This window comes from Haliaeetus leucocephalus, unplaced genomic scaffold (assembly GCF_000737465.1).
Source record: "Haliaeetus leucocephalus isolate CR32 unplaced genomic scaffold, Haliaeetus_leucocephalus-4.0 Scaffold656, whole genome shotgun sequence".
Lineage (NCBI taxonomy): Eukaryota > Metazoa > Chordata > Aves > Accipitriformes > Accipitridae > Haliaeetus > Haliaeetus leucocephalus.
The window spans coordinates 4,314,338-4,336,662 of record NW_010973092.1 but is presented as its reverse complement, the minus strand read 5'-3'; the positions used below and the strand labels follow the sequence as shown (position 1 = coordinate 4,336,662).

At 46.3% G+C, this 22,325-nt stretch overlaps 1 protein-coding gene across 1 annotated transcript; it reads right to left on the bottom strand.

Moving 5' to 3' along the window:
- Window positions 1-774: 774 nt before the first annotated feature.
- Window positions 775-22,319, bottom strand: TGFBI (transforming growth factor, beta-induced, 68kDa). The gene is made up of 17 exons (XM_010578877.1): window positions 22,203-22,319; window positions 17,849-17,947; window positions 10,964-11,028; window positions 9,918-10,075; window positions 8,688-8,852; window positions 8,054-8,200; window positions 7,211-7,352; window positions 6,400-6,612; window positions 6,113-6,250; window positions 5,738-5,883; window positions 5,435-5,571; window positions 4,777-4,907; window positions 2,734-2,858; window positions 1,670-1,772; window positions 1,393-1,472; window positions 998-1,022; window positions 775-830 (listed from the first exon to the last, which is right to left on the bottom strand). Exons 1-17 carry the CDS (start codon window positions 22,316-22,318, stop codon window positions 775-777), a joined length of 2,046 nt encoding a protein of 681 aa, XP_010577179.1. The 5' UTR covers window position 22,319.
- Window positions 22,320-22,325: the final 6 nt, after the last annotated feature.

The window sequence follows — 22,325 nt, the reverse complement described above, 5'->3', positions numbered from 1 at the left end:
AAAGCCTTCAATTCAGAATTTCATGGAAGAATTTTAAAACACAGGGGAAGAAGGAAGCACATGCTTGTTTAAAAAAAACAAAAGCAGGAAAAACAATTGCTTGGGTGATAGTTAATTAATTCAACAAATTTACTTCCTCCAAAGTAATCGCTGTTCGTCCAGCCATACAGTTGGCCCTGGGTGATGTATTTGCTCAGAAAGCTGAACATATCCAATTCCTGCCAAGTCTTTCTGGCCAAAATTTCCCAATTCTGGCACTGGTTTTGAGGGAGTTTTCAGTGAGATCATACCTGGCTCCCTGCTTTGGGAGCCTGGAGTTTGCAGTGCCAGTAGGTACCACTGGGAGCCTGGAAAAGAGGTTTTAATTCAGCCCCTTTCAGTCTCCCCCAGTGAGACAGCACCAAGGCGAGCTCTAAGCATCTCTCTGAGCTCCTGAACCAGAGCGGAATACAGCACCTGCCCTGGTACATACGTATCAAGCCCAAAACTGGCTATGTTAAAAATCGCAAATTAGTGACTACTTTGTAAAAAACGAAACAAAACAAACCCAAAACCTATCCTCAGTGTGGGAACTTTAAGGTCAAAACCAAATAAAAATGGTATTAAAATATATACATATATCTATGGCTTTTCCTTTTTCCTATCCATTTCATTGGAAGCAAAAATAAATTTATGGGTGATATTTGGTTTTTAAAAACAATTCTGTCCTTCTCTTTAGCTGTCAGCCGGAGCGGATGGGATGGAGGCGCTGACTGCGGTTGCTCACGATGCAGCTCAGAATCCGCCTGAGTTCTCCTTCATCCTTGCTAGTAACCGGGAGTAGACGGGTGCTGCAAGGAGAAGACCGAGTTGGGTGGGACAGACACACAGCATCTCCCTGTCCCTTCCCCTCCCAGTTATGCTACATCTTGCTTGCAGCAAGACAACAGAATAAACCTCTTCTTAAGGGACAGGGACATACAACAGAAATTAGAAACGAGCTAGAGAAGTTATTTACCTAGTCGAGGATTTCTCTGAGAAACCTGCATGGAAAGAAAATATAAGGTTTGCATAAATGCGACAAATCTCCAACAGCTATAAGAACAGTTTGCATGCCAATATATTTATCCTAGTCTCCAAAAACTATGGATAAATGACTCCTCAGTACCATATACATTATTGGAGGTTGACATATATCATACTGTGCCAAGGGTACATTCACAGTGCGCTGCAAACTGTAGGCTTCATGTTGCAAAATCTATTACTTCTTATACAATTAAATCATGTAAGAAGAGAGGATTGGTCATTCCATGAAACACATACACTCACTCTCTTTGGAAGTAAAAATCTGAATGTGACATTTTCTTCCAGTCATTATTACCAAATTACAGTGAGAGATTTTTTGTCTTTTACCTTGGATAACGCAGATGCCTGTTTGAAGATTTCTAATGCGGGATCTGCAGGCTCGTCACCTCTTTCTTGCGGCCTTGAAGCTAAGGGTGGGACATAGATAGCATTGAAATACTCTTCAAAGCACACAGGCTGCTTCCTTCCATTACTTTGTGTAGAAAATCCCATAACAGACTAATCCTCCTCAATAAACTGAAGCAATTGCCATGTGTCACCACTCCCTCCCAAAGCAGCTCTGCTGTAATGGCGTGGCTCTAGGTATTTCTAACCACAGACCTACCCTGTGGCTGTAAGACAGAGTTCACGGCATAAATCACGCCATTCGTGGCCATGATATCGCTTTCAGCAACAGGCTCCTTGTTGACGTGTATTACGTTGTTTTTCTGTTCAGGAAAAGAAAAAATTTTTTTAAAAGTAGGAAATGAGAAACTTTTGTCATCAGTGGTTTCTAATTTTATTTTAAAAGCCCTCACTCCGCATTCATTCATTCATTTACTGGATGGCTGTAGGTGTTTTCATCCCTCTTGCCAATTAAGGAGAACATAAAAACAAATTATAACCGGAGCAGTTTGTCCTGGAGGGGCTGGCAGGCTTTGGAGCACGGACTTTCTCGCTGGCTGGCTGGGAACGCCGTCCCGCGGCAGCAGAGCACATCCACCAGCTCGCTGGAGGCAGCGGGCGCCGCTGCTCGTGCCAAGAGGGACGGCTGCGGAGGTGGCATCAGGAGAGGGCAGGTCAGGACTGGGCACGGGAAGAGTCTAGCACACAAGTTGGCCAACTCAATGCCCTTGGAAACACTGGCCTTTCCATTTTTGTCCTGCCTTTTTGTCCTTATGCACAGAGTGTGTCTTGAGTTATTCATTTTCTGAAATATATTTTTGTCATCAGTAGAAGATCCTACATTTTCTTAAGGTAGCGCAGAATTTTTTAAATGAAATTATACATCTAAATAAATCCTGCTGTGTTAAGGGAGCCCATGCAGAGATCATTTTCGTTACACTAAAAAAGATGTGTTAGCTGAACAAGCTATTAATTTAATTTATTTATGCTTTTTCTCATGACTCAGGGTTAAATTTATAACAGCTCCTGGAATTCGTTTACAATTGGTGTGGGGAGAAAGCTGAAGCAAACCACATTTCAAGACTGCCAGCTTGTTGAATTGAACACATGGCAACAGTCCCTCCGCTACAGCCCGGGAAACACTGTTTGGTGGGTCTGTGGGCACATTTAGAAGAGGTTCCCGCACCATCCAAATGAGCGAAGACATACTTTGGTCCTCGACACGGACAGCTAAACACAGCCCACAGCCCTGATGACCGCGAAACCCCATCCCAGGTGACTCACCGTGCTGACTTCCAGTTTATCTCCCTGCATGGACTTCAGCCTCACCAGGGCACTGACTGCGCCGCTCACCAGGATCTCATCAGCCACGTGGAACTTGAGGATGTTGGCAAGCTCCTTGGCATTCCCTGGGGGAAGATAACATTTACATTTGCAAAACAGCAGCAGCGCTTGCTTCCCATATTTCACGCGTTGGAATGAAATTACATGGAAGATACCATAATTGCCTGAAAGTGCAAGGAAACAATGTAAAATTGAAAAGACCCAGCAGAAGGAACTTGGTTGGAGCTGGTTAGGACATTGCAGCCATTCCTGCCCAGGCTGGTCAGGGTCCCAGCAAGTCCAGAAGGACACTCTCCCGGTGTCCCACCTTGGTACATACCAATAAATCCCTATCTCTTGGTTTTTCAGTCCCTCATTCTCTCACTGTGCACAGCATGAACCTGCTTCTGTTGCTGCTTTCACTTCCCAAGGAAGTCTGGGGGGCGTGGGGGAAGACCTATGTGAAATAAGGAAGCAGACAGAGCACTCCGATATTTGCAAATGTCAAAACTTTCGCCAACACCAGTGTCACTTGGCAATAATCTTCATGGCTTAAACTGCAGGATTCCTGGGTGGGAAGGGGAAAAGTGCAGGAGAAATGTCACTAGTGGCTCACAGATTGCTGGCCTGATCCCCACCCCACTGAGTCTCTACTCATCTAGCCATGCTTTGAAACAGATTTTAGGAAGGTAAGAAGCTTCCCCTTCACCATCTATTTTCCAGAAGAGGCAGTGACATGCGCAGCATGGGCCAGCAGCCCTTCTCCATCTTCTCCTTTAGAGGATGCAGTGTCACTGCCAAAACCCACAGAGAACCGATGGGGAACTGCTAGTGCAAAAGATGGCCTCCACCTACAAAACCAGAGCAGCTCCTTCAGCAAGGGGGACTTTTTCTTTCAATGCTCATATCTGAATACACTGTGAGCTTTTTTTCCATTACAGTTTTTCTAGGGTAGCCACAGTTCACACTGCATGTCCTCACCAGCATGATTCACCACTTCATCAGAAGCGTAAGCTAAATATTTGCGTGAAAAAAAGAACAACATCTGAAGTGTCCGCATCTGGGATACTTCATTCCTGCAGCCGTTTACAATAGCTGCAAAACAGTTCTGAAATATTTATATATTAAGCACTAGACTGGATGTGCAGTCTGATATTACCAGTTCCTCATCCCTGCACTTAAAAGGATAACCAGCTACCACGGGCAGATGCTTCCCAAATTATGATGTCAATGTTTGGTTGGACTTTAATGACGAGAAGACATTACACTCAAATACCTGACATTGTTTCCAACCACAGCCGGTTTTCGACATGAACAAAATAAAAGATCGTGCTGCTTATCCAGAAGAGCGTTATTAAACATTCCCATGCTTTTTTCCACACTCAGCCTGCACGCCTGTGCTTTTCAGGATATTGGTCTCCGTCTGTGCTAGACTGGAATATTTGTTGTCTTCTCAGAATCAGGCTGGACTTCCTGCTTTGTTCATGTACACATAGATGGAGCAACAGCTCCATCCTTTTACTTCTTAAATTTCATACAGTGTAACTTGAGGCTGAATGTGGACCATGTTTTCTATTTGCAGAACTTACTTTAGACACCCTGATCCTATGTGATTGACAGCCACATTCTCATTTCTTTCATCCCTGAGAAAGGCAGAGACCTCATTGGTTTCTCTAGAAACACCTTGGAGTTATCTTGCTTACACCAGCCAGCACAGCCAAATTAAAGTCATAGTAAGTTTGTAGCACACACTACAAACAAGTCTTCCAAGCACAGGGAGAGTATAAACCCATGCCCGCGCTTTGTGTGAGAGTTCAGTGCCACACTCTGCAACCTCAGCTTTCTGCTGGATAGGACTTAATCCAAATCAGTTGTGTAGGAAGCTTGTGCTTCCAACAGACAGGGTCAAGGAATGAGATATGGCAGAGAAACTTAGCCATTCCTTCCTGTATTATACCAATAACACACAGCAGCTGTTCATCTAAACGCTCTAAAAATGCTCACCCATTAGTTTGTTCAGTTCCCCTTGGGGCATGGCTCGGAAAGCTTCGTTTGTTGGAGCAAACACTGTGAAGGTACCCGGCCTGTTCAAGTTCTCCGTTAGACCTGCAGACTGGATTGCAGCTACCAATGTACTGCAAAACATACATACATAAAATGCTTCATTGTAAACTACTTCTGCTGGCCTTTGAGCAACTGCATGTTGCATTCAAAAGACAGCTGTGGAGTTACAATTGCAAAATCCTGCTGGGGTCCAGCAAATCAGTTAACCAAAGAGTTGATTAGGTAGGTAATGAGCTTGTGAGGTCTAACCAGAACATCTGAGAAATGGCAAAGCAATCTGGGAATACTGACTCCTTGGGTACCAAATAGTAGTGAGGAGACAGAGAGGTCTGGCCACAGCGGCTCTGCTGGGCAGAGATGGCTTCAGAGCCAGCTTCTTACTGTGTTACTGGGGATCATACACTCTTGGCTCACAATTCATTGAAGGGTTTTTTGAAGTCTCACTCCCTATAATTTAGGGATGAGACCATGGTTTTGGATGCTCTTTCTATGTTAAAAAAATTATATATATAGTCATGACTACAACCCATAATAAATAGAAACTCCTTTGGCAGCTCTTCTGCTCCTAACTAGCACTTAGGAAGAGCAGAAAGGTCACCTGAAGCGATGGTCTGCCTTGAGAACATCCATCACTGAGCCAGACGGTGGAGTCAACATTTTGTCCACGCTAAACAGGGTCCCAAACCTTCCTCTCTTGTCATGGGCAGCAATGCAGGCATTTTCAATGCAAAGGTTCTGCAAACAAAATTGCAGAAAAAAAGACTTTATTAGCATGTGCTTCAAAAAAGAGATTTTTATACTTTCCACAACGTTCAATTACACTTTTTACAAGATAGCCATAACATTACAGCCATTGAGCATCATTCAGCCATATAGCGCACTGCACACTGCAAGAACTTACATTGCGGTACACAAAAACTCTCAGTTCCTTGTCACCCAGAGTCTGTAGTTTCTGTCCATGGTAAAGATATTTAGAGGAGAGCTGGTCTCTAATAATGTGGTTCAGAAGCAAGTTTTTCATGTTGCTGTCAACCACGGGGAGTCCATCTGCAGCAAAAAGTATGGAAAGAACCAGTGATTCACTTAAAATGACCACTGAGACACTAAAGAGTCCAGAGTGTTACCCACTCCAGTTTTTAATTGTAAAGCTAGATGCCACTGCCTATAGCTGAGGCATTTGAGGGAGGATACTTGCGCACTGAAACTTGGCTGAAGACTGTTTGAAGGAGATCTGTGGCCCAAACTGATGGAAGAAAGGATTTACCCCCCAGTTTACCTTTGAAGACATCATTCACTGGGGCAAGGAGGGTCACTCGCTCACTGCCAGTTAGATGAGAACTGAGACCAGCTTGTCTGAAAAAGTCCATAGACTTGGATACTTCAGATTCTTGTGCCAACTCAAACAGAGTCTTAGCTGAAAAGAAAAGCAACACATAGTAACCTTGCGTTAAAGGCAATCCACCCATCACCACAAAATACCTACACCCTCTAAATCCAGTATTTCCTTGGCAAAACAGACAAAAGAAAGGCAACAGAAAGAAAGACGCAGAGCGGCACCAGTACCTGAGTCTGGGATCAGCAGCTCATTAACAAAATGTACAACGCCGTTGGTTGCCAGGACATCCTTGTTGGCAATGATGGGCTTTCCGTTGAGGGTCAGCTCTTCCCCACTGCAGCCCACGTCCAGGGTGGTTCCTTCCAGAGTCTCCATCGTCAGGCCAGCGATGATGGCCTCGGCACACATGGCTGACTTCAGGATGTGGTGGTTCAGCAGGTCTGTAAGAGAGGCAAGCGTCTTAGTGAGCTGTAAAAATCAGCTATGAAATTATTGCAGCTTTTAGGGATCCTGGTCACTGGCAAAGGCCTCCTGTACTGTACTGTGTGGAGCTCCACTCGAAAAGATGCGCGGTCATTTTAAACTGTGCTGATTTTAATTCAGCAGCCTGTGAAATGAAGTGCCTAAAAAGAGCTATTTTTATACACCTTTGCCAACTTCAAAAGGTTTAGAGTGGTTATTTGGCTCATTTGTCAGGGGAAGTTACCTTGATTAGATACTAGTTTTCTTGCATCTTGCTGGACTGATAGAAATCACATCACATACAGGAGTGCTAAAGGAAAACTCAGAAAAGGGACTGCTTCAGCTCCCTCCTCCATATCTGGATACTGCTGTCTCTGCCATGTCTACACATCTACCATATCTACATCCAAAGAAGTCTGGGCTGTCCAGTTTAAAAAGCTGGAGTCTGTCAAATCTGTTTACTGCGGCTGTTGTCAGAGTGTATCAAGGAGCCATTCAGACATCCTCGAGAAGGAATTTAGATGAACTGAAAAATACCCTTCAGTCTCTCAATGGGCTCAGTAAACAAGCACTTACCCCTCAGGGCTTCTGGATCCCCCAGGATCCTGTTCAGTGTTTCTCGTGGGATCTTCTCAAAGGCTTCGTTGGTTGGAGCCAAGAGCGTGTACTGGCCTTCGCTTTCCAGCAAGCTGTTGAGGTCAGAAGCAGCCACAGCAGCCTTCAAAGAAATGAGGAGAGAGGGTAAAACACATCCAGCCAGAATACAAAGGTCAGCAACTTTGTCCAGGCACACACTAAGGGCCAGATTTATTAAGGCTTTTATAATTTCAGAGGACTTACAAAAAACCCTGAATAGCTTCTTTCAGCACTTTGGTCCCTTTATAAATTTGACCCGGCCCGATGGTTCTCTTGTGCTCCAGAACTTTGAGTACAAGAGCCCTTTTTTGGCAAGACTGAGAACTAGTTTGAATACCCTGATATGCCTGGAAAGGGCCACAGTAGTTCCAGTGAATAATTCAGATCAGAACCCACAGCTGGCTAACTGCAAATCCCCTGTGCTTTTTAAGTTATTCCTTAACTTGGCAAATACCAAGGCAAATAAATTGGTACTCATCAAATCTGAACAGTTAATATCTCCTAAGGCTAAGACTCCCACAGAAGAGCGAGGAGACAGACTCAGTCTACATCTCTTTACTGACAGCAAGAGCAGCGTGACAATTATTCTCATAAAGCCCTACTTGTGCTGATATCAAACACTTCTCTTCCTAAAGCAAAATAAGCTATATCGGTAAAAGGATTTTATCAGCAGCTTTAGAGTCACAGCACCTCGGCACTGGCAAGCTCTTCAAGACAATTCACTGTGAGTGGGATGACTGAACACCTTTAAGGAGCCCTGGAGCACACGTGGGTTGGACTCACCCGAAGAGTTTCCAGGCTTTCCTCAGTCTCAATGATGTGCTGAATGCTGTTCGTAGTGGTGGCGATGACTTTGTCGATGACATGAACCACTCCGTTGGTGGCGTGGTGGTCAGCTTTCAATAGCCTGGCACAGTTCACAGTCACAATCTGCAGAGGGAAAGAGCCATGGGGCATTACGGGCACTAAAACAAGAAGGTGAAGCAGCCTCTGCCGGTTTTCTATTTCAAATGCAGCGAGTGCTGTAATATTGAATCAGCAGGAACAGAAAAGCGGTTTCCTAAAAAAACACCCAAAGAATGAGAATGCTCTATCAAGAGTGTTTGAAACATTCCATGTTTAAAGAATTTGGAAAATAATCAGTGGTTTTGTCTACCCTGCATCATCAAGACTAAGAAAGCACGCAAGAACCAATACTTAGGCAAGCATACAGCAATGTGGGCAACTTCTCTGCAACAGCATCGATGAAACTATCTGCTTAGAAATATTCTTTTCAAGCTCCTTCTAAATACGTATCGTAAATCAATAGTTGTCAGCCTAAGCGTTAAGGAGTCCTGGAGGTCCAAGGACAGTGTAGGAGGTGCAAGGCAGCAGAAAAGCAAGCCCGCTGTGGGTAGGTTTAATACAAATGTCTTACCCCATTGGGATAGTGGTGAATCTGGATAGGCAGGTCCTGGTACATTGAGTTAAGTGTTGTTCCATGTTTCAGATCGTCCGTGAGGACCCGTTTGTTCACCATGTGGTAGCGAAGGGCATTGAGCAGCTCAATGTTAACATTACTGACTAAGGAATCCAGAGTTTCCTGAAAATCAGAAAAATTCATTTTTCAGTGCTGAGTGCAATTAAGCCGGTTGTTAGCGAGAGCCAGGAGGTCTGGTTGCATCCAAGGTGCTTCCAAAGCATGTGTACGTGTGTATTAAGTGATGTATTCAGCCTTAAGCCGTCTGTGCAAATTAAGAGCTCTAACTTTCATAAATCTTTAGCTCTTGCCTTACAACAGCAGCTAGCAGCTCTGGCACCCCCGTCCTCAGCAGACGAAGGGACGATGGCAGCAAGCTCCAGTGTGGGATCACTGAATCGAAATGAGCAGTAAGGCAACAAAAGGCATCACTCGGGGCCAAGGACAAATACTTCAGGAGACCTTCCCCAACAGCATCATCCCTGCAAGGGGCTCTGCTGGTGCAGATTTGGGGTAGAGGCTTCATAGTGGGGATGGCCAAAAAGATGCCTCCTCCCTGCCCCAATAGTTGTTCTTACATATTTATGGACAAGTGATTTAAATGTGGGATGTAACTGGATAGGATTTGTACTGGCGGGACTCTCCCCTCTCCACAGAGATGCTCCACGAGAATGGGAGCACCAGCAGGACAGCAGTGACAATTTCAGGAGTGGAAATGCCACAAGACACAGAGTGAGAAAATCAAAACCAATGTAAAGGAAATCTATATGTAATTGAGCATAGGAACACACTGATGCAGGAAGGCTGAAGGTTTACCGAGGCTCCAGTTGGGACTGGCTACTTGTAAAAATTACTGAGAGTAACCAGAGCAGTAAAGTTATGTTCGACAAGAAAAAACGAAAGGGATGGAAAGTCTCTTGCTGTGGGTCTTACGCAATCTCTAGTGGTAAGGGGCAGGGACAACTGAATGAGGTGATTTCTACATCCACCTGCAGGAGAGCATCCACATCTCTCTAGTGTTGGGCTCTTTCAGAAACAAAGCTCTGGAGCTGATGGACCAGTACAGTGATTCCCATCTTGGAAATTCAGTCCTTCCTGTATCAGGACTGTGCCTATTCTGCCAGAAGAGCTGGATCTCCACTAAAGAAATCCAGAGGAAGAGGAGAAAGAAGAGGAATTATATCTTACAGCAGGCAAGGACGCCCAGGCCTCATTACTTGGGGCAAAAATTGTAAAACTTCCAGGTCCTTCGATTTCTGGCCGTAGGTTAGACCGGTCGGAGTAGAGCTGCGTGGTGGCAGAGCCAACAACTCCCAGGGTTTCATAGATGTTTGAAAGTGGCAGCGCTGAAAGAAGAGAAGGTTATGTTCCCAACACATCATTCATCCTTCCCGCACTGCACTGAATTAAAGGAGAGCTGCTGGTGAGAACGCTTGGGGAAATGAAGCATGTCAGGGAACTCGTAGCTGTTCGTTAATTAGATAATAAATAATCATAGCCTGACAGCTCCAGCCTCAATTACAGCAATGTAATCCAGGATCTACTGCATCTCTGCAGGTTTAAATGGAGTTACTCTGGATTTCCATGGATCTGAATTGAGACAAGCAAAGATACTTGCTGCTTTCACCCAATCCTTGTTTGTACTCAGGCTTTTGGTGCTCGGAGCTGGCAGCTCACCGCTGCTCTTGGTCTCTGCTGACCCATCTGCACCAGCCCACATGATTAACAGGGCGGCATCAAACTTTTGTGGAAGGAAGAGTTCAGAAAGCAAAAGCAGAATATGTCTTTCTTCAATAAACCCGGTTAATTCCCTCCCAATCCCCACCAGTGGCTGAACTGTATTTTCTCCTAAATGCAATTTTGCTAACCTCATGCTTGCCAAAATAAAAATGAGCAGAGATTGGCAGAGCTGTCTGCTACTCTATCATTCCTTTGTATTGCATTTCCAATACAGCTATATTACTTGTTGGAATAAGTAGTTCCCTATGGCTCTCCCATGCTTGATTAAGTTTAATTATATCCAAGGTTTTAAGTTGTCTGGAACATTTTGCATGCTTTGGAGCTGATCTGGCGCTCCGCTGGTGCTCTGCTGAGTCCATTTTTTGACTTGTTCATGGCAATATTGTGCACAAATTGCAAAAATCAAATCCACTTTGAGTAATTTTATAACATTTCCCTTTACTAGGCAGCTGTACAATTTTAAGAAGTCTAAAAAATGTCAAACATATTTTTACCAGCTGGGCAGCCTTTTTCTCCAGGAACTTTTTCATATCCAGGACAGCACTCATAACTGATTACTCTGGAATAAGAGATGGATACAGCAGATTAACTGATGGCATCTCACTGCTTTTTCTCTATTTGCTATAGCTTTGTGTCCATCCATATTTGGTGATGTTTCTAAGCAGACTCTTCATTAGAAATATAGGCTTGAACAAAAGACAAACCACAATTTTTATCTCCTTCAGGGCTGCATGTTGCCAATTTCCCCCCCAAACAAAAGCAGACACAATTTCTTTTCAAAACCACACTTTCCAGGAGACTTTGTACAAACAGTGGATGGAAACCGATGCCACGGTCCCAACAGATAAACCACGCAAGACACCGCAAGTGCCAGTTCATTTGGGCGCATTTCCCGTGGGATTTAGGGATCTCCCCGGCTGACTGCTGCTGTCATGTCTGATCACTCTTTGGGCAACACGCTGCAACTCCAGTACGGCTGCTTTGCCAAACCAGCCAAGCATTTCCCCCTCATTTCACCCCATTCTTGTCCACCACCAGAATTGATTTGCTTACCTATGGCAAAATCCACAAGACAAGACTCGGAGGGGAAGGAGCATCCCTGGTCTTGGATGCTCTGGCAGAAGGGCTTGGGATAAGCCCTGCAAGGACAAACTTCACCGGTGGTGGCACGTGCATCCATGGGCACCCCGGGCTGTACCGCAGCACACCCATCTTTGCTAACACCGGGTACGACCGTGCGAGCACCCTCAGTGCAGCATATCCTTCTGGCTGGCAGAAAACTGCTGCTCTGATTAACCCCTATCCCCCAGTAAAACCAAAGGGGTCAGAGACCCCAGCCTGGGGACTCGGGGCTGTCCTGCAGATTTGCAGTCCCTAAATAAGCAAGAGCTGCCTGAATGCTGTGTCCATCATCTGCAGCTCAAGGGGAAATAAAAGTCATCCGATTCTCAGAGCTGGCCATTTGAGGAAACATGTTTTGATATTAATGGGATGGGTGGGGGGAAGGAAAAAAAAATCAGTCCAGAAGTTGCCCGTTTATTTTTCACAGGGGATTCTTTCACCTATTGCTCTTATGCTTGGCGTGAACGGGGCAAGGCCATCTGATTGATGGGCTAAGGCAGCGAGGGAATAGGTGTTCCTCCCAAAGACGAGCCTTTCCTCTGTGCTCCCGGTTGGATTCGAGACGAGTCAGATGCTGTATCGCCGAGCCTCAGCACACTCACTCAAAGAGAAAGGAAAATCCTCAAGCTTCAAGTATTTGTCATCATTTTAACACTGTTAACAAACAGTGGAAATGCCTGGGGTTTAAGAGGGAATTCTTCAGGGTAATTAAGAGCCAGTAAGTGAAACAAATACCTGCTTTTCTGTGACAGAAGCAAATAAATTCTGTGTCACGGTTTCCTAAGAGAATTACAAAGCAAACCCAGACTGATTGTCTAGACATTATATATTCCATGTGGGAAAGAGTTTGCCTAAAGCAATCCCTTCCTTTGACTACTGGAGATCTTAACACCCTGCTGCTCCGCTTTCCCCAGCCCCCCCGTCTTGCGTTCATTAGAAACACACACTTTCTCGCCCTGCCACTTCCCTCCCCTACCTCCGATTTTTCTTTTTTTTCACCCTAGAAACTAAATCCAGTCTAGACAGTTCCCTTGGTTCAGACCTGTAATCAAAGACGAAGAGCTGATTAAAGAGAAATCATTCCAAAGTTCAGCATAAATAATTCCTGAGTGCTGACGTAGGCCTTAAAAGGCTTATTTATAGATCGATCGGAGATTAATGAGCTGTGACGAAGGGGCAGGATGCTGATGCACACAGCCTGCAGCGCGCGGGGCTCGCCGGCTCGGGGCTGCCCCGGCACCAGGCGCCTGCCGGGAGGGGAGGGCACTGGGAAGGGATGGAGGAACCGCGCTGCCTGCTTTTCAGCGGGTTTGTGGGCATCTCCAGCACCACCCCACAAGGGAAGCCAATGGCAAGAAGCACCGAGGCCAGTAATGGGGCCAGCTCCAGCCATGCAGGGGCTCCTTCAAGCCCCCAGTGTCACTCGTCCACTGAAGGTGACCTACCAGCATCATCTGGTAGGCATTTTGCATGCCAGCATTTTGAGTCGAGTACCAGAAAACTTCTGCAAAGGGCCAGGTGAACGCAGAGCTGCTCAGCCAAGTGTTTGCACCTACAAGGAGTCAGAAATTGGGATTGTAAAAAAAAAAAAAAACCTTCAGCTTCAGCCATTTGCCCTCACATGGCTGGTGGACTTGGTGGAAGCACAAGACCACCCAGCCCACCCAAAGGCACCGTTCGAGGGGTCGCTTGGGGCTGGGCACAGGGCATTCTCCCAGCTGGTCCTGCAGCCACCTCCGGCCCTTGGGGACAAGCAGCACGGCCGTGGCTGAAGGCTCACTTGCGGGACTCTGCACCTTGATGCTACAGTCCCCTACGCATCCATAAAAGAGGAAGGCTGCTCCTTTGACATGTCCTCTTCCAGTTGGGTGGGAGCCGCAGCCTGCTGCCCGCGGAGGAGTATTTCTCTTACGCCAACAGGGGCAAACAGATCACGGGAGAAAACATTGAACACCTCCTGGCCACCGCACCGCACGGTGGGTTCTGCACAAAAGCCTTCGGAGTTGCCAAGCCCATCCCTATTTCTGGTGTCTGCTCAGCGGCTACAGACCACTACGCTGGGACACGACGGATGCCAGCGATGTGGGTTAAATAAGCAATACCCTCATACAAAGAGCATTTGTCATCCACTCTGCAACGCTTCTGACCACAATTTCCTGACCTCCTCATTGAGTAATTTTGAGTCAAATCTATAGGTTTTCAGCCTCTGGTTTTGAAACACTCTATTTCTTAAATGTCTATCTGTGTCTGACTGCAGAAGCAAGGTCCCTGGCTTTTATTAGTAATTGTTTCACTGCTGTTGCATTCTTAAGATCTGAAATTAAATTTTAAGTGCATTTTTCAAGGTAATAAAAATAAGCTTAGGCATATATTAGTGAATAAAGATCCATTTGCAATAATTTCCTGTAATAAAACCCATATGTTTTGTTTTTGTAAAATAAGTGCCAGAGAGTCATTTTTTTTTTCCTGAACTGAGGAAAGCACATCAGACAAGAAAAGGAAAGTTAATTTAAAAGGAAAAAAAAAAAAAAGGAATGTATTAAGGGGCAACTTACTGCCCCTAGTTATTTCTCAAAAAATAATCAAAACCCAAATTTATATGTTTTCTTTTCATTCTCAAGACAAAAAGGTGTGTGGGGAAACATTCAGTTGCAACCCCAATTCTGGAAGAATGAGTCCAGTGCATAAGGGAGGTAGAAAAATATGAAAAACACAGGCACAGCAATGAGAATATACTCTAAGTAAACTATTTCTTTGGCTTTGGAATAACCAACAGTGGAAAATTACCTAATTACCACAACAATCTTGTTTCAGTACTCATTAAAATCAAAGCAGTGTCAGACTTCTTGCCAACTGTCTTATCTCACTTCATCAGCAATGATAGAAAATGTACATAAATCCTCTATCTAATTTCTCCCTAACCGTGTGAGCCAATACTTTAGCAAAGAGAAGAAAAACAAAGAAGAAGAAAAAAGCAGATAGAGGTAAGAGCCCTCTTCCGATGCACGAGTGGAAACTTCCATTGTGCACATCCAGCCCCAGCAGTGCAGTCCACCCCTGTGGACCAGAAGATGCTGCTCAAGCAGCAAGCCTGCAAAACCTCACCGTCAAGCCTCTGCCTTACAGCCGTGACCTATTTGTTTCTGGTAAGAGCTATGGAGCAACTCAGCACGGGGCCCACCGCACCCCAGCACGACTGAGAGCGCTCTCAGCCACGAGCCTGGAGCGGCAACTGAAAGGCGATGCACCTGGAGGCAAGACGAAAAGACCAGGCACATCCACGGGTTTTTTCCAGCTGGCTTTCCTTGCTGCTCCAGCCGCTCTGCGTCTCCCGATGCAGGATGTGATCATCCAAGAAGGAGTGAAGTTATGCTACAGGCTCGCAGCAACTTTTCAGCTTTTCCTCACTCGGGGCTGAATTTCTCTGCTCTGAGTCAGCTCTGCAGGAGCTCAGCTTTGCTTCGCTCCAGTGCCTGGTCTCTCACTGACCTCCCTCCCTACTACCTGTTTGAAAGAGTGCTCAGAGCAGGAGAAGAAAAGAAATCAAAGCAGTCAAAACTTTCTTCCTAAAGGCAGGTATTTACACCTGCAACACGCATCCAACTTGTGGCACCACTGACCCTTTAAGCAAAGAAGGAGGATAACAGCCAGGTCAAATGTGAGGTAGGTGAGATGGGTCGAGCGTCTCCTATCGCAGGACTGCTCTTCTCAACGGTGGGAAAACCTTTTAGGAGGAGGAGAGAAACCACCATGCTTATCCAGCTCCACCACCACCCCTGGGCTGATGGAGTGGATCCCCCTGCCAACAGAAGGACCAAGCACACAGCTTCAGGAGAGGACTTCTGACTACAGATCCCAAGCAGAGGCTGGATCCACCAAGTTATGCTGATGAACATGCCAAATCCTGACTCTTTCTGGGATTTAAAGGTACCTGGTATTCTCAAAACCTCTCAGGGACCAGCTCAGTCCCACGCAACGGACCAGTTCCGAGGGTTCATGCTGAGCACTATTAACTGTGCCTACAGACTGATGCACTGAGTACAGCACAGCATCAGGCCCCTGACACTCGAAGAATTTGACTGCCGCAGCATAATGCATCGTGTCCTTTACGGCCCAAATGACTCCTGATTGCTTCCATACGCCAGGAACACCACGTCCAGTGGGAGCCATCACCAGCAAACGTTTGTAATCAGAGCTGTCCCAGGGTCCTCCGGAAAATGTGAGTCAAGGCACGTGTCTTTTGTTCTGCACAAGCACTGCTAAAGGGCAAAGTAGGGCCCAGGCTCAAAAATTACTAGGAAGAGAGAAGAAGACAATAACACCCATTGTGGAGATGATGCAAAGCAAAGATTAGTGAGCAAATACCATGTATAATGGAAACATTATCTCATAGGTTAACAAGCAGGTTAATGCTCTGTGTGCTTTTCTCTCAGCGATGCATCATTGGATTAGACACTTGGGTAAAAGCAGAGAAAATGAGGTTAGAAGAGATCACCCCGTCTCCTCAAATGAAATCATGAAATACTGCCAGATGCCAGTTGTTTCACCTCTTTCTGGAGATAAGCAGACGAGTTTGTCTCTGCCAAACACAGCTGCACACTTGGGTTACGTGAGGTTAGCTTCTCATTTGCTTCAGAGCTGAAGAAGTCCATGGCTGGATCGCTTTGCCTTTCAGTGACTATAACAGCAAAGCTATCCCACATCCACAGCTGAGTCATGTTTTCTTTGGAGACCTACTAAGCTACTCTGTTATCAGAAGAGGCAATGATGATACCATATTGCCATGCCATATTGTTGTCCATTTTACGTCAAAAAAGCCACCAATCAGCCAAGATGAGAGCCTGAACTCTGATCACCCAAATTAAGTCTTCCCAGATTTGATGGTTTTGTGGGACTGGGGACAGGGGAGGTTGGTTGGTTGTTTTTACCATAGTGCCTCTCCATTTTTTTTTCCCCCCTGTAAAGACAATTGGACGTAAGGGAAACCACTATACATGCTCACTACATGGCACATCCTGCAATATATCCTCCCGAAGTACAGAATTTTCCTCTTTTAGACGAATTCATGGGTCGCGTGATGAAAGGCCAAAAGCCGTGCACAGTGACAACTCCTGTTTTGCCTCCCTCCTCACCATACCAACCCCAGACACGTGAAATGAATCCCAATGGCCAGCCATCACAGCTAAACCAATGAAGGCAACCAAAATAAAAGCCGTATAGCTTACCACAGTTCAGGATCTCAAAGTCTGCTGTTGACTACAGAAACACAAGTTATTTATTCTGCAGTAAAGAACAGCGTGTTCCTATAGATCTAATCACAATTTACATTGGGCCGTATCAGAAACGCAGGAGAGGATTTTCTGCTCTTTGTTCTTCTTGAGCTTGCAGATCCAGGACCAGACCTGGCCCACAGCTCTGCTCTCCACAGCCAGCCCCTTTGCACTGATATGGGGTAACATGGCAGCGCGTGCTAAAGCGTGGGCCAGCAAATGTGTCTGAAAGCCCAGTTTGGCCTACACCAAGGAAAAAGATTCCCCGCTCCTGATCTACAGCCTGGCAGATAGTCAAGCATGCATATCCTTAATTATCTGCTGACTACATCTTTCAAAAGAATGTCCCGAGGCTGCTTACACAGATACTTTATGCAACAGCTACTTGAATATTATTGTTTGCAATTTTAGACGTGGAATTGGCCTGCAAGTCTAATTAACTTTCCTGGTGGAGTCATCAGAGAGTGTTGGCTAAAACTGACACTTCTTTCCCCTTATTTCTGTTTTCCCTTCCAAAGCAAACATGTGTAGATGAATTTTACTTTCTCTCCAATATCCATCAGCTCTGGATTGCCTTTTATTTCTCTTTTTTGTTTTTTTTTTTTTTTTGAGCTGGGCAGCATTGAGCCTAGCATGGGGCAAGACACAGCTAAGTACTAGAAAACATCTGGTACACACTTCATTACAGCATTGAGAGCTCTGTAAGTATATATAGAAATGCAATTAGAATAAACCATCAGGGTTTGTGTTTACATGGTACTTGCCATTCTTAACATCTAAGTGTTTTAGGATCATGTTTGACAATTGAGAAAAACAAGTATTTCTTAGGAACTAAAAGGCTAAAACAATTCTCAACACATATACACGTTAAGCCCACACCACCGGCTCTGACATCCCATGTCTGTCATACCACCCGCTTCTCCCACCCAGCACCCACCTCCACAAGGGGGTCTTCAGGGAGACCCTGGCCGGCACTCGGGTACTTACGTTGACTTCCCACAGATCTTCCTCTGGTACCACTGCTTGCAGTTGGTGAAATATTTCCTGTTCGTGCCGATCAGCTTCTGCACCGCGCACACATTGGGGCTACCGGGAACGACAAAGCAGAAGAGGGTGCGGTAAGCCTCCCTCCTTACGGTGCTGACCCCCAACGTGGAGCCAGACCCCACCTGACATTGCCCAAAAAACCCTGCTGGGGTTGCAAAGGGAGGAAACTTTGAGAGCTGCAAGTCAATTTGCTCCATCTGAGTGGATAATAACTGTCATGAAGTGGAGGAAGCAGTGAAAGAGATCTCTTTTCATTCTGCCAGGGTATCTTTTTTCTTCACTGAGTGCAAAATCTTGACTTTTTTCCATGTTCCCCCTCCCACCAAAAAAAATAAAGGAATTAAGTTTAAAATAATACTTCGGTCGGTATTTCCATCGTGAACAGCTCCTTACAATTTAGGATCCCAGCTAAAACCTGATAAAGTTATGCAATAATTCAAATCCTTCCAAAAACCCCCATTATTTTATTGCTTAGCACAAAGAAGGACAGATATTTATCAGCCTATGGACCGACTTGCACCAAAACCAGAACAGGTATTTTTGCTGTATGACAGACTCAACTGATTCTGGACATGGATGCTGAGCCGCTGATGGGGAAAATGAGCAGTGGGACTGCCTGTTCCAGCGTGAACCCACCAGGAATGACGGCACAGGCTGCGAGTGGCTCTATCAGCCCATAAGGTACCGAGAGCTCCTTCTCAACCAGAAAAGCAGATGGTTCACCTTACACATGTGATTAACCCCACTGAGAGCGGACTGCAGCCTTTCAGCTTTCTAAGAAGTGGTATCACTGCGAGCAAAGATGTGGTCAAACCGGAGCTGGGAGTTTACTCGCTGCTGGTTTGGCCAGCACAGCATTTCCCCGCTCAGCCTGGCTCACCATCTCTGTGGTTTGTGGCCAGCAGCCCTGGCCACGGATGTGGGCAACACACGGTCAGTGCGTGAGATATAATTTATGGATCTGGGTTGCGAGGCCACCGACTGCCTCTGGGCTTGAGCCAGAGGTGTAGCAAATGCCCAGGCAAGCTGAGGATGCTCAGCTCAAATGAGATTGGAGTCCCAACAGCATGCCCTGGTTGCGGCAGCGGCATCCAGATTATGGGCAGTATTGGCTGCCAGGCAGATGGAAGGAAAACAAATAATTAAGCAAAATACATAATTCACCACTTCGGCCCATCAGAAGCGCTCCGCACTGTCCAAGGCAGAGTTTTCATTTGCGCAGATGAAACTCTGGATGGGGCCTGGAGATGCTGTTGTGAAGGTCTTGTTGATCTGTTTAGGAAAACAGACAGCAGCCTGTGTCCTGCTGGGTTTGACCGAGATGCTGCCCGCTCGCCTACCAACATTAACAAAAGCCGAGTTTGCACCCTGACCGTCACCCAGTCTTCCTGCAGCCATGCTTCCTTTTCACCAGCATCCCAAATTTGTCTCTCTCCAAAACGGGCCAGCCTGCCCATCATTAGCATGAATTAATGTGAGGGTCTCCTATATGTTGGCTAATTCCAGCGCCAGTCTCAGCGGGAGCTTGGCTTGCCTTCAATGAGCCTTTGTTGATGGGGCTGCCGCAGGGCCCTGCGGAGGCAGGATCCGACCCTGCGCAGCCTTGGCACCTTCGTCCTGCCCCGAGGGGAAAGTGAGGGCCTGTGGGACCTGGGGAAATTAGGCTCACCGTTTCCCTCGTTACTGCCATATCCAGTAATGGTAGTTTGTTTCTGCATGAAGGCGTTTAATTCCCTTTCTATACATAAGGCAAGTGACAAGGAGAAAGAATCTACTGAAAAAAAGTTAGAAATTGCAAAGCCAAACTTTCAGCTGGTGCAAACTGGCCCAGGCTCAGTAATTTCCACGCCAAATGATCGCTTAGAGAGACGTCTGTGCTCTCTGACTCAGCCCACCTCGGCTACCCCGGCCCCGCCGCGCCGAAGTATGGTTCCAATTACATCGAAATTCCAAACCTTGCCTCGATTTCAGCGTCTGGCTGACGGCAGTGGACAATCCCTCTAATATTCATCTTGACAAGCCTGGCTACTGAAGGACTTGTTTGATCATTTTCCCCGTATCCCCAGGGAAGAGCCTGCCAAGAAAACCCTTGCGCCGTCAGGACAGCGTCAAACCCGGCGCTGCCTCGCTCCCTCCTCCCTGCCTGGGACCGCAGCTCCGCAGGGCTGCCGCTCCCTCCATGACTTATCGGGGAAAACTTCTTCCCAGTTCTTCCTCTGTGTGGAAAAATCCCCCCCCAGGGCCATGTTATCAATGATTCCCACAGGCAGGCTGTAGTAGCGGCTCCCCGCGGTGCGTGTTCTGGTCCTTTGCCCGGTCTGGCTTAAAATGAATTTGTCAACACTCTCCCCTCTCCTCGTTGGAGTTCATCACCTCTGCCATGCCGTTCCCAGCCAGCCGCGCTGACTCGAGGATAAAACTGCCTATTGTTCCCCTTCAGCTGAAGCCTTCCACTTGGCAGGCAGCAGCTGGGAGCTGCTGGGGCAGGGGCTGCTCTTTGGGAAGGGACGGCGAAGAGCAGGACTTACCATATGGCCCCAGCTACCTGCCATGACTATGTCCATGAAGCTCCCCAGCATCACATCGTGCCCACAAAGCTGAGTGGGCTTGGGGAGAGCGCTCCTACAGTTTCACCTTCAAATGTTAATATTCCTTATATACTTCTCAGCTCCCCTCCCAGACTTGAGCCGATTCACTTAAAAAAAAAAAAGTTAATTAAGATGTACAAGTTTTGCTGCAGAGCCAAGTTCTGCCACCCAACTTGCTCTCGGCTCAATAGGAGCATTGATGGTGGCAGGGGGATGCTCGCAGCAGAAAGGGTGGCAATCCTGGTTGCACATCCGTCCTGAGCTCCCTCCTGCAAGCAAAACAACACACCTCACATCCAAGATCTTTTTGGCTGGTTTTGTATCTCTTTGGCACGTCATTAGCCAATGTTCAAAATTCAGTTATGTTTAAAAATTAGCTTGGTATAAATTGCTTTCTCCATCAGAAAGGGGCCAGTGAGCAAAGTGCTGTGGTCAGCTACCCTGGGTTTATCTCAGCGTCACTTCATCTGGAAACACGGGCATACTAATTCCTTGCATGTTCCAAAGATCTCAGGCACCAGCATGGACCTCAGTCACATCTTAACCCTGTGCCTCTATTGATTGTACAGGGAGTAACGGGCTTCTCTCTGCAGAGATGAGTGCACTGATTTACACCAGGACTGCACTAACTTACCGAGTCTGAGCAAACTTCTGCCTCAGGGTTATCAGAATAATTGGATATTTGCTTAGTTTCAGATCATGTAGAGATGAAGAACAAGACTCGCTGTATTTGCATGTAAATCACTGTAATTCTTTCATTATTGAGATTTTACAAACAGACAGCAGCTCAGAATTTGTCTGTTGGATTCTGTACCTGATTACACATATAAACAGCATACCCTTCTCATAAATACTGACCTGGATCCCTGCCAGATAATGTATCAAATTGCAATATTTAAGTCTTGGATTGTTTTAAAAGCATTTCACAACCCTGCCTTCAGCAATGCCTTTAAATGGAAGCTACAGTTCAATCAATGTCACCACCCTGAGAGACGGAAGCCAGCTGAAAGGTCTGTCATCCCTTCACCCTTCCAAATTCCCAATAAATTTTAAAAACAGTAGGAACAGCTCTTAACATTGGGTTAGTTTTCCACCTATCGATCAAGACTCAAAGTACTCGGTCTATAATGTATTGTCCATCTAGCAAAAGAAGTCTGCATGCATTTTTTGGGGGGATATCCCTTATCTGGGAAGGTTTATGAGTAAATAAGTGATTACTTCTGCCAAAAAAACTTTCAAGACTTACTGGAGGTTCCAGTCAAAGAGTAAGTTGGTGCTTACTCCACAGAGATGCTCCCCTGCCACTGAACCAGTTTTCTTTCTTTTGCTATAAATTCATGAAAACGAGAGTCCCTTCCACAAAATGTTTAACTGTTTGAAATCTGGGGGTTTTTTTCCCCTTTTTCCTTAACGGCGACAGACCGCTAAAGAATCACTGAGGGGTCTAAAAGGACATCTACAACGTCAAGCATCCTGAAAGAAAAGGAAGTTATCCGAAGAAGAAAGAAAAAAAAAAAAGTTACTCGAGGAAGAAAGCAAAGCTCAGTAATTCTCCCAGGAAGAAAGCACCCACCCGGAGCCTCCCCCGAGGGCAGGACCGAGCCGCTCCCCCCGGGATTTGTGCAAAAGTAGGAAAACAAAGAAAAAAAACCCAAAAAACCCCAAAGCGACGTTCCGGGGTGGGGGCGGAGAGCCGCCTCGCTTACCCGTGCTGCCGGCCGCGGAGCCGGCTGTGCTGCAGGACCTGCTGGTACGGGGACTTGGCGGCGGCGGCGAGACCCAGCGCCAGCGCCAGCAGCAGCGGCAGCGCCGGGTGCTCCATGGCCGGG

Coding starts and splice junctions, on each gene's coding strand:
- TGFBI (XM_010578877.1), bottom strand. CDS start 22,318: ATGGAGCACCCGGCGCTGCCGCTGCTGCTGGCGCTGGCGCTGGGTCTC. Junction 10,076..10,963: donor AGAAAAAGGCTGCCCAGCTG/GTAAAAATATGT, acceptor CTCTTCTTTCAG/CGCTGCCACTTTCAAACATC. Junction 8,853..9,917: donor CCTGGGCGTCCTTGCCTGCT/GTAAGATATAAT, acceptor TCTGATTTTCAG/GAAACTCTGGATTCCTTAGT.